At 34.7% G+C, this 11,997-nt stretch overlaps 1 protein-coding gene across 1 annotated transcript in view; it reads right to left on the bottom strand.

The window, feature by feature from the left end:
* Positions 1 to 909: 909 nt before the first annotated feature.
* KIT (KIT proto-oncogene, receptor tyrosine kinase) overlaps positions 910 to 11,997 on the bottom strand; it is a 41,874-nt gene continuing 30,786 nt past the window's right edge. The window contains exons 12-21 of the mRNA XM_063458015.1: positions 11,419 to 11,523; positions 11,194 to 11,304; positions 7,957 to 8,107; positions 7,266 to 7,345; positions 6,661 to 6,788; positions 5,868 to 5,990; positions 4,957 to 5,068; positions 4,620 to 4,719; positions 3,983 to 4,088; positions 910 to 3,144 (exon numbers count right to left, since the gene is read on the bottom strand). Of these exons, the coding sequence (XP_063314085.1) occupies positions 3,022 to 3,144; positions 3,983 to 4,088; positions 4,620 to 4,719; positions 4,957 to 5,068; positions 5,868 to 5,990; positions 6,661 to 6,788; positions 7,266 to 7,345; positions 7,957 to 8,107; positions 11,194 to 11,304; positions 11,419 to 11,523 (1,139 nt within the window). The 3' untranslated portion in view covers positions 910 to 3,021. The remainder of the gene's footprint in view (positions 3,145 to 3,982; positions 4,089 to 4,619; positions 4,720 to 4,956; positions 5,069 to 5,867; positions 5,991 to 6,660; positions 6,789 to 7,265; positions 7,346 to 7,956; positions 8,108 to 11,193; positions 11,305 to 11,418; positions 11,524 to 11,997) is intronic.

Below are 11,997 nucleotides of genomic sequence, written 5' to 3'. Positions count from 1 at the left end.
AGCTGACCCTTTTTGCCGTCTAGTGAAAGGTTTAGGAGGGGAATACCTGAGGAACAAGCCGCATATAACATGTTTATAATTCTTCTTATATGATTCGAAGATGATCTACTCAGAAAAAATCCCACTTGTCTGTATGTATCAACGATGTAATCATTTGTTTTAGTGTATTGGTTAGTATGGACTCGATTATGTTTAGGTCTACATTTAAAAGAGAAATGTGATGATAATTTGATGTAGCTTTGGAGTCTTTATCTTGTTTTAAAATAGGGATGATATTAGTGCTCAGCATTTCTTCTGGAACACTTTTTTGATCTATAATTTCACATTACATTTTTAAGTATATACCACAATGCATATCCTTCCTCGGTTTTCTATCAGATAATTTTTAAGTGATTCCTCTCCTGGCACCCAATGTCTGAGCCTTTGACTGCTGCTACAATAATGTAAAGGACCTGCTTCCATGTCATCCTTTCCAAGTGGTCCAACCAAGAACACCACTGACGGCTATGAACACTAAGGCAGTGTAGCAGAGTGGCTGAACTTTGAATGCACAAAACCTTGCTGTATAATAGTTTAGTAAAAAAATAAGCTGGGGTAATGGCAACCAAACACGATTTAAACCACTATTATAAGATTTAATAGTTTTGGTGCTTAGAGCGCCGCCTTAACTTTTTTCCTTTACAGATTCTCGTGTAGTCTTATTTTCTTTGCACATGGGACATCATGCAGGGGTCAGCAGGATACCAGAGTATTTAATTGAAAGAGATTGAAGTACAATTGCGAGTAAATTTCCCCTTAAATGGTTCATAAGAATAATGTTACATATACCAGACTTGCCATACACATCCCATTCTATGAATTGTGAAACTTTGTAATAAAGAGAAAACATTTTTTTTTTATAGTGGAACTTTTTATTAAGAACTGTTCTTTGTATTTTAAGGGGATAGACGTACCCCAAAATGTTTTACAAACTTGCAACATTTATTACACATATTTACACTCATAGAAAAATACTATGAAAAGTCAGGGGCTTCAAAGAAATTATTGTGACATTATCCATATTTACAGAACATAAAACAAATAAAATTGAAACATCTAGTCACAGTCAAATAACAGTGGCATTTAAAACAAAAAGTACAAAAATATAACATCTCAAAATGATTCAAATAAAATGTCAGACTAAGTGCCCCCAAAGTACCTCCATAACAATAATATTAACAAGTGGTCTATTAAACAGTGATGGTCATACAGTAGGTAAAGAGACTAACCATTAGAAACGTAGCTGGTCTGGGCAGGTACCATAAATTGAAACTTTCAGTTATCGATTTCAGATTCTGCTGATTTGTCCATTAGAGAAGGTTAACCTTTACAGAGAGCTTCATTCCTGAGGACTTCCATATACATTAACCAGCATTTTCCCATGCCTCTTAATGTGTCAGGAAACCCCCGGCAAATCAATGTTAATATTTTATCCAGAGCAAAGCTCAGTTAACTCATTGGCGTTTGGAACAACAACAGTACTTAGGGAGTGTAACTAATGCAGAGTCAAGAGATAATTCAAATATCATGTTTTTTTTCCTTGTGCCACAACCCTGACTCTAGAGTGAGTTTGTCTAAGTCCTGTACTCAAACAAAAACACAGTCAGGATCTGAAAGATCCAATTTACTTTCTACTTAGTCTTGTGGAGACTTAGAAAGAGTGAAAGAAAAGGTTGGCAAGTGAGAACATATTAGTCACTGTATGAACCTTGGTTCTAAGTTGACAAATTGGCTCAACACCATAACTTTGGTTATATACACAAACCAACCTTTCCCCTATAAGATTATCTACCCCCGTGTTCATCTCTCCATCAGCTAATTGGTCCACGTACAGTTAATCCTTTTTTTATTTTTTAAATTATTTTATTTTGCATGAATATCTTAAAACATTTCAAAAAGGTGCAAGAACAAGAGAGACAAGTCCAGTGCAAATACGTATAAATGGGACACATGGTTCTGTAGAGTAGCACGACACACAGTAAGAAGAACTGCAAGCATCCTACCAATGTGTTATGACCTATAGTTAACTTTTGCAATTCTTTGTTATTAAAGCTATTTTTTTCTATACATAAGATAATTTAACATACATACCTAGTGCATTGACTGTATTTATCTCTATGATTAAGTGCCTGAGAATAATCAATAAATATATACAAAATAAAAATGGTGTGGATATTGGTTGAGCATATTATATTCTTCTGAATGACAGAGTACAGATTGATGTTGAATTTGCACGTATACGTACCTACATACACATATACACACAGCCTTTTGAGGTACATACAGTATTATTTTCATTCTTAACATTTCTACATTTGAAATTAAAAATGAAATGGGGTCCTTAAGGATTAAAATTTCCCTCCTACGAGTCTAGGAAACAATACAACCCTTTTTTTTCTCAGTGGAATCAAGATACAGTGTAAACCTGCCTGTCTTAGGACGTTTCGACAAAGTATTTAAAAAAAAAAACGAAACAAACAAAAAAATATTATTTGAAAGACTGCGTCAATCAAAACACAATGGTTAACATCAAAATTTCAGATTGTACAGATCTCTGTACAATATTCTTCAGAAGCATTTTTCATTTACAAAAATAAATATGTAATCTTCCCAGTGACAGAAGAACATACAAGACAAAACAAAGCAATCGAATGTTCACTATTATGCTACTTAAAAGAGGTTCTGTAGCAAAAACCAACAATACTCTGAAATATGGCTACCAATATGGCTACCAATGATATATGGTAGCAGGAGTCACATCATTTACTGCCCATTTGGCATGATTAGTTTGTTGCTTTGATGTCTTCCATAGTACGTGGCGGTTGTATTTCTCATTGTCCCTAGGATCTGGTGGTCCTATTTAGTACACTGATGATTTTAGCATTAGATGCGTTGATCCCATGACAAATGATAGACAGAACAGGAGAATCACATAGACTGAGCTGTAATTTGCGCAGGGTCTGAGTTCTTTTTAATGTTCATTCAGAGGCTTCCTTGTACCAGTAATGGTTGTGTGGAAGATGTGGTGCTTCCAATTGAATTAATTCGGACTGAATGATCCAGGGGAATTTGGTTCGAAATCAAAGGGGAAGTATTTAAAAGAGTCTAAACAGAGAATAAAAATATAAAGATTGATTAATATATAAATATACAAATATATATGTATACAATGTTTACATGATTATGGTGGAAATACATTTTTGCACTTGATAACTGGGTGAACATGTAATTTTTCCCGCCAAGCATTCCATATAGCTGGACCTCTCCTTCAATTACAAACTGAACTCAAATGATTCTTGCATTCTCGTACAGTCTGAATCTCGTGTGCCGAGTATGGAAGATTAGCTTTCACTAATTTATTGTGATCTGGTTCCTGCACATGCACATAGGAAGCTTCTTAGTGAGGTCTATATGAGGAGCTGACTTTTTACCCAAGTATAAGTAACCAGAGAAATTAGTGTGACACTGAATGGAATAACTGGGCAAGCTATAGTGCTTATGGTACCAGAATTCACCTCTTCCATGAGAGCCTGAAGCTGTCTGCATTGAGTTAAGCCGAGAAGTGCAGGGCTTAGCTAATTGGCTGTGATTAATCAGCTGACTATCTCAGCCAAATGAGCTGTCTTAGCTCAGGAGAGATAACAAAAGCCTCCAGGTCTCCAAGGAGGAAGTCACTGCTGTATGGCAGATGAAAGGTAGACAATCAAACTGCTTGTTAGTTATCTGACTACTTACATTGTGGGTGGTCTACGACATCACTGCTATGATGTTTGGCATATTAATTTGAGGAACAGTGCTTTAATCAACAATTAGTGTCTAAAGTAGAAAATAAACCATGGGTTGTTAACTTTGGATTTAAAAAATATAATACCCACAAAACATAATGTTTACTCAAAGCCCTAATTACAGTGTGTTCTGCTAGATGTTAAAGAAATACACTTACATGTCCTTTGCCATCTGATAGCTGTTGTTCTATCTTCTGTACGATTTGTTTAAATGTTGGTCGCTTCAGTGGATCAGAATTCCAGCAACCTTTCATGATTTCATACCTGAGAAAAATAACATGTAATCACTGTTGTGTTTGCTTATTTTTCTGTGGTAATTTTTATATATAGAAAATGGCGTTAAGTTGGGTTTAATGATCTATTCACAAAACTGTGAGTTGCATTGAGCCTGGGAAAAGCTTACAATGGTTTGTCAACTCCCCACAACTCAATGTTAGTAAAACATCTCCAAATTTAGGACAAACGTGTATATAATTGAGTATATTCGTTCCTTTACGCAACACTTGTTAAATAGCTGAAAAGTTGTCCTATTCATTTTTGACATGCTAATTTAATTGACTGTTTTGTGCAATATAATTAGAGCTGTCAGAGTAAGGCATATTAAATATACCCATACTATGAATCAATAATAAAAACAGCAATAAGCTAAATGTATGATTCTATTACATTAATTCAAGCACACACAACATATATAAACAAATATGATTTTTTTCCCACAAATGTACATCGTCCTGTAGTATGCAGAAAACACACAAAAAAAAAAGCATAGAGTTTAATTGCAATTCAGATTCTTACAATTCAGCTGGTGCACATTCTGGACTCAACATGCGGTATCCATCTTTTATCATCTTGTAGAACTTGGAATCCACCGGTATTCGGGGATATGGACTGCTTCCTGCCAATTAATCAATAAGGAATTATAATAAGCAAAGAAAACATGACTACTCTGTGTTGGATTATATAAGCAAAGTATAAGTATTTCAGAAACATGCTCAGTGCAGCATGGAGATTTAAGATTTAATAACATAGACAAAAAAATGTATGCCAAAGGAGGATAATGTGACCCTCGATACATTTTGGCCAAAGGGGTCTGCAGATTTTTTGCTTTGCCATTGATAACCTTTATACCTACCTAGAGAAAATATTTCCCAAAGGAGTATTCCATATGACCAAACATCACTTTCAAACGTGTACACGCAATGGAAGATACTTTCAGGGGCCATCCACTTCACTGGAAGTCGAGCCTGGAAAACAATTTGTAGCACTGTTACTTAAACTGTTCCACACTTGATGATCAATGATACTGGTGATCAAAACAGAAATTTTACATTGAAACTTCTCTTGGTACTGATGGTAACTTTGATATTATCCCTAAATATGTATGTCTTATTATACATTATCTTTTTGTAACCTATTCCCCACATGGTCACTATGATTTAGATGTCTATTACACTTGCACAGAATTTCAGATTATTCTCCTGCTTGCTTTGAATTCTGTGTTTTATACTGTTCATGTCCACGATTAATTATAATGAAGGACTGACTATGGAAAATTATGGAAGGAATGGAAAATTTAGGTAAAAAATGCTGAGCTTGAAAAATAATTGTTGGATAATTTTCCCAAATTGGCTAATTATTTTTTCAAACATAATATCTGTTTTCTAATTAATTTTCTTACATTTATTTAACATTAAAAAAAACATTTTTATGGATAGCTATATCTTTGTTTTCCTGTTTCATAAACATCAGGGTTCCACATTTTACTACCTTTCTGTAGTGATAACCAATTTAAGAAAATCAATACATTTTATACTTCTGTAAAATGTATGTTACACCAAACATCTCCATAATGGACAATAAAAAATGTAACTATTAGCTCTTCCACAGTCATTTTTTAAATAAAATATCTCATTACAGCACCAAGTCATTATGTACTGTACAAGAGAGAGTACACTGATGTGATTTACTATCTTCTCAATTTTTTTCTAAGTGAATTTCGAAGTGCTTAGAAGCACTAACTGAATTACACCTGCTTAGACTTACATTTCCCTTAACCACATAATTTGAGTCATTCTTGATGTCTCTAGCGAGGCCAAAGTCACAGATTTTGGTAATTCGACCATTAGTAAGGAGTATGTTTCTTGCTGCCAAATCCCGATGAATGCACTGTGAAAAAACAAAAGACACTTTACTATCACAAACTGGTGATTAAGTTTGTTTAGAACATGTATATCATGATGATTCGTCTGTCCAAGCTGTCCAAGCAGTGGTCAACAAAGCTTGGTGGTGTTCTTACGATGCAGTAGTTATCAAATGTACTTAGATTTACAAGTGGGTCACAATATTCATTTTACAAAGTGGTCCACGTGTTTGAAGAAGTCTTGTCAATGCATTGACAAGATCTTCCTTAAATATTTTCTCATAAACAATCAACATGAGTGTGGCTAATGCCTTGGAACTGTCAGTCACACAGATTACTACATTTTTGTTAAATCAAAACACTTTGTTTATTCTATGCTAATGGTAATTCATTGTCCATGTGTTCTGATCTAATTAACTCTGACACCATAAGCCAGAGCACTGTCCACTTTTCAGGCTTCTGGAATATTTTTGGATGAGACCCACAATGCTGATTGTGTTTTAGTGAGTGTTTTTTCCTATGCTGTTTTCTAATGAGGTGTGAGATGTATTCAGGATGAAGTAGCATGTATCTACAAACCAACAAAAGCCTTTATTTAATATTATTACAGTTTAGTGTGACTTTAACATCTCTGTATACTTTACTCTGAGGAGCAGAAGTCCAAGAAAGCAACCTAAACATATCTAAAGTACTTACATTTTTAGAAGCAAGGAAGTTCATTCCCTGGGCAACCTGGAATGAAAAGCTGATGAGATCTTCTGTATCCAAAGCTAAATCATCCTCTTCGGGCATAGCAATGGTGACATCTTGATCAACATATGAACCTAAAATGGCCAAAAGTTATAAACTATATTATACAAAGTTTTCCAACAAACAACGCTTTTGCTCCGACTAATTACCCAATTCTTCCTACTATGTTTTACAGTTTTGATAGTGATGTAAGAAAAAAATATGCGAAGAGTAAACACAAATGTCCAGTGAAAACAGAAAGCATTTTGCTAAAATGTAATTATTTGATTTTAGCTTTCATTTCGGTATAAATGATGTGGCTTGCCAGTGACATCTGTGTAACAAATTTTCTATTTCTTATTGGCTTCAAGAATTAGCTGTTGTAGATATATAAAACAATGGGATTTATTGACTAAACAAGAAATTACACCAAAACAGCCAGATGTGATAAGAACAATTTGCAAGAATATTTTTTATTATAGTTATGTTGGACAAAATGTTAGTGTTTTTTTTACAGGCTCAGTAATTAGCGGATACACCATTGTGGGAGGTTTTGCTGAACGATAACTCACCTGATCGTCGTTTGCCGGTCTTAGCAGGGACAACGTAAGACACTCCAGGCTTCATGTCCATATATTCACTCATTCCGTCACTGAGGAAAAAGAGGAAGGATTGGATTCAAAACATGGACTGTGTTTACAGTTTCATAAATAAAGAGACCACAAACAAAAGAAAAGGATATGAATTGTTTTATTTGGCAGGAGAGCATGCATTAAGGCCTGACGTCCTTGGTCTTGTAAGCACTATACAGGATGCTGGGCTAATTGCAGGATCTCTGAACTACCACTGAACATCTTAATAACAAACAACCTGAGAGCACAGTCCTATCATTATTAATCACAGTCATGCCAATGGTTTGCTAAGTTACAATGAAATCCCGCCTGCACCCATTTATTTTAATCTTTCTACAGTTTCTTCTCAGCTGCCATATGCTGGTATGTTTACAAAATGCTATAAGATCAGGGTCATGTGGCATCCCATACAGTCATTACAGATGTTAGAACAGAAGTTAGAACAATTAGATAATATCAGCAGAGGGATGAACAATACATCAGTCTCGAGGGAAAATGTAAACTTCTGTGAATAACATTAGATACAAAATCTTCTATGAACATTCAAAAGAGAGAAATTCTGGCCAAGAGTATGGGTATATTTATAAATGCGCACATATTGCGTATGAGTTTGTTTTATTTTAATTCTTACCAAATGTGATCTCTGGAGTTAAGGAGGTTCTTGTAAAGTGCAGTGTCTGAATGTTCTTCAAATTTTGGACAAATAAATGAATCACGTTTTCGTCTCAAAAAATTCAGAAGATCTCCATAACAGCAATATTCTGTGATGACGAGGGTCGGCCCTAGGGTAAAAAAATAAATGACACATTTATTTAATGTAATTCAAAGCAGGGAGCTAAGAGCTGTCAACGTAGGCTGATCTATAATTTGTGAAAAATCTAAAAAATTTTAAAAATAAGACATGCATGACTGGTGTCTCCGAACGTATGCAACCTCTGTCGGTCTCTAAACATCCCTTTCAGACTCCCTTCAAGTCAGCGGTACAATCTCTGCATCTTTACACTTTTTTTGTTATAATATAGTTTGAAGTAATCTAAAGCTGATTCTAACACACTCTTTTCACTTATTTCTGTGACCCGCTATTCTGACTTAGATATGGACAGATTATGTCCTTACGTAATGTAACTAAGTGAGTATTGAGAAACATATGATGATTCTTTCTTACCTATCCCTGATTCATTACTTTTTTAAATCTGCATCTAAAATTTCAGGTTAAAGAGTGCATTTTTTGGTGATGACATATTAAAAACTTCAAATCCCTTTACAATAACACTGAAAGCTTAATTTCACTATTAAGAACACACTCCATAAATCACTATTCAGTGAGTTAAACACTTAAGAATGCAAGTTATAGCATTTTACAAATTGGTTTCTATTCAAAGAATTATGAAACAAGCTGGAACTATTGAAAATACAAGAACTGCAATCACACTGGAGATAGTAATGCTTTCAATCAAACTGTCTGAATAAACTCGTTGCAATGACTGTAACAGAATTAAATAATATAAGAAAGTTAGTGAATTTCATGGTTGCCTTGGTTCAATAACAGCTAGGAATCAGATTAATTCTAGCTATTACTGCAATGGGAAATCTCCAGTGCTTCTTAATGAATTAATTAATTATTTGACCAGATTTATTGTAAATCTGATGTAATTGTATTTAATAAGATGAATAAAACAAATCTGCTGCTAAAGGAAAAGTGGGACAAAGTTGTAAAACTAGAACAATCATGATTTAAAATGTATGGAGTTAGCAAAAAATGCTCCTGGCTTCCGTAGCTATTGTGCCATTTTGGTTTTGTCTATAACTCTTCCCGAAATCTCTCCCCATACTGTCTTCACTAAGGACAAGCATAGACGACTCTACTTTGCCCAAAATGATAATGATCATACTGCCCTTTAGTTAGGGATGCTTATAAACGCAACAAGCACAACACAAACATGTATGTTTTTCTTTTACTACAATTAAATAATTTGGGCTCATTTTCGCCTTTGTGTTTTTCTAGACTTTAACTATAACTTTCAAGAACACCACCTGGGACGCTAACTTCCCCATACAATCTCTATTACGTATCCTGTAATTAAAGCTTTGTCTGTAACTGTGCTGAAGGATATGTGGCTGGTATATGTATCTGAAGAAAGCACAAACAAGAAAAGAAAAGAACAAGTATGGAGAAAAGACGCAGGTAATCAGATCAAAGTGCTTGTGGTTAACATTCCAGAGAAATGCCAGGCATACCAATGCCGCAGAGATACTTGGCACAACCAAAGTGGATTTTCAAAAATACATTGTTGCAAACTGTTGTTGGACTAAAACTTCTACCTAACCACTGGTCATCTTCTTCTTATTGTCGGACCATGACCTAATCATTGTAGATTAACTGTTTTCCTTATAGTTCTTCTTGGATTACAACTTTCATCTCCCTTAACTAGCCTAAGCATGTTGTTCAGTCCTGCTCTGAAATTGTATGACCCAGTACTGAAGCACTGTAAAAATCAAAGGAACCAAATGATTGCAGTCAGACAATTACTATGTAATTAAATATTGATATTGATGAAAGAAGACAATTTTTAAATGTTTCATTGGTCTGAGAACTGGTGTAATTTTATGATACTGGATATTCCTGCCTAAATTTTCATCAATATGTCACGTACTTGCGTCATCTGTGCAAAATCGTACACGTACTGTTTGGTGCTGTATGGACGATACCAGCATATCAGACACTCTAGGGCTATTTAAGTGCTAATTAAGTCCAGTCTTAAGGATGTACTGTGCCCTGATGTAGTTTTTCCTTGTGGTGATCTGAGAGTGCAATGTACTACTTGTGTGTATTTGGCATTTTTAAGCTAGTATCTTGCCTAATCTCCACTCCATACTCCTCTTATTGCTGGTACACGTTTCTGTATTCCCGGACCTCGGCTTGTTCTATAACTATTCCTTCGCCTGTTAATCAATCTGCTGCTAATCTGCTAAACCCAGTCAATTCTAAGGACCAGTAATACGCTTCTTCTCTTTCATTCTTCTTTCTTTATCAATTTCTTTCTGAGCTAGGTGTAAACCTAAGTCCTGTGTGTTGTGCCTGGTAGTACATGACAACATCTTGGTGAGGACAGTAATCAGGGATAGCATGCAGTCTCATAAAGTACTAACTGACGAGAAAAGTGATAAGAATTAGAGTTATTTTTGTCCGTAAAGGCACATGTTTGTGTATCACATACTTTGGCAGAGATAGACAGCAATTTAAACTGAATCGCAATGCTTGATCTCAGCTTGAATACATGATGTGTTCCTCGTCTCTAGCAAGATGATTGATGTATTTGTTACACACTGCACAGGGCAGTGCAAGTCCACATTAACAATGCTTCAGTTGTCACCAGCTCTTTAAAAGCTTAGTCACACATGAGATTTAGGCTTAAGTAACAATTTTCATTAACCCTTGTAAACCAGGTGGCAAATAAAAAAACAATCACTTTACAGATCTATATCTGAAGCATCATATATTTCACTTGCGTGGACATTACTAGACCTCGAAGCACAACTATGAGCATGACCAGAAGAAATAAAATCCAAAGAACGATAGTCAACTACTTTGGCTGTTTGTATCTTTACATATTTTCTCAAAATATATTCTTAATAACTCTTTGTAATAGAGTCAAGAAAAAATATTTCTTGATTCCAAAGGGTATTCAGATTTCTTCTTGGGTCAAACCTACTAAGGATATTACAGCTAAGTACAGCTATAATTTAATATATTTGCAATGCACCAAAATTGGCTTGCACATTTACGTTTATGTAAAGCTAAATGAAATGGCTTATTTAGCCTAAACTACCCAAGCACTAGTTAATACCCTAATTTAAAGTAACTTACCTCCAATAGTGCAGGCTCCAAGAAGATTCACAATATTTTTGTGGTGTCCAAGATAACTTAAAACTTTTAGTTCAGACATTAGAGCTTCTCTCTCTGTTAAATGGGCACTTGCTGCAAAAAGAAAATGTAGTTAACTTAAAGTTACTATAAAAAAAACAATTATTTACAGACTATAAAAGAATGTAAAAAAAACAAAAAAACAAAAACAAAACGCCATATACTTACGTTTCAGCATTTTAACAGCAACAGTCAATGTGGTGTCTGCTTTCAAAAGACCATAAGCCGTTGCTTCAACTACTTTGCCGAATGCTCCAGCACCTAAGATCTTACCTAAAAATGCAAATGGATATATAATAAAATTAGATTGAGAGTAAAGTAAGAATAAATCTTTGAAAAGTAAGGCCATTTAGTGCAATCACAATACATAGGTCTGATTGTACATTTGTTGTTTATTTTATATAAAATTCTACATGTGATATATTTGATAAGATGTACCTAGAACCCAGTCTTTTTTCTCTGGAATGATCCATATCTACTTTGAAAGATGTCATTTTGTAATATCTGTTTAGTGTTTACTAGTGTGTTAAACATGTTGGGGTAATATATCAAAGTTTTCCAAAGTACTAGAAGTGGGTCAATCACTATTGAAGACCGTAGACATATTCCTTTGGTCACTCTCTTTTAACATTTGACACCACGGGTGTACATGGTCTGCAACCATCTCTGACTACCTGTCAGTGGTTTTAATGTTGTGGCTGATCAGTGTACGTATGACGAAAAACAATGTTATTATGGAACAAGTGT

Source organism: Pelobates fuscus, chromosome 6 (assembly GCF_036172605.1).
Source record: "Pelobates fuscus isolate aPelFus1 chromosome 6, aPelFus1.pri, whole genome shotgun sequence".
NCBI lineage: Eukaryota > Metazoa > Chordata > Amphibia > Anura > Pelobatidae > Pelobates > Pelobates fuscus.
Note: the sequence above shows the minus strand (reverse complement) of the source record. Positions and strands in the feature narration are given on the sequence as shown.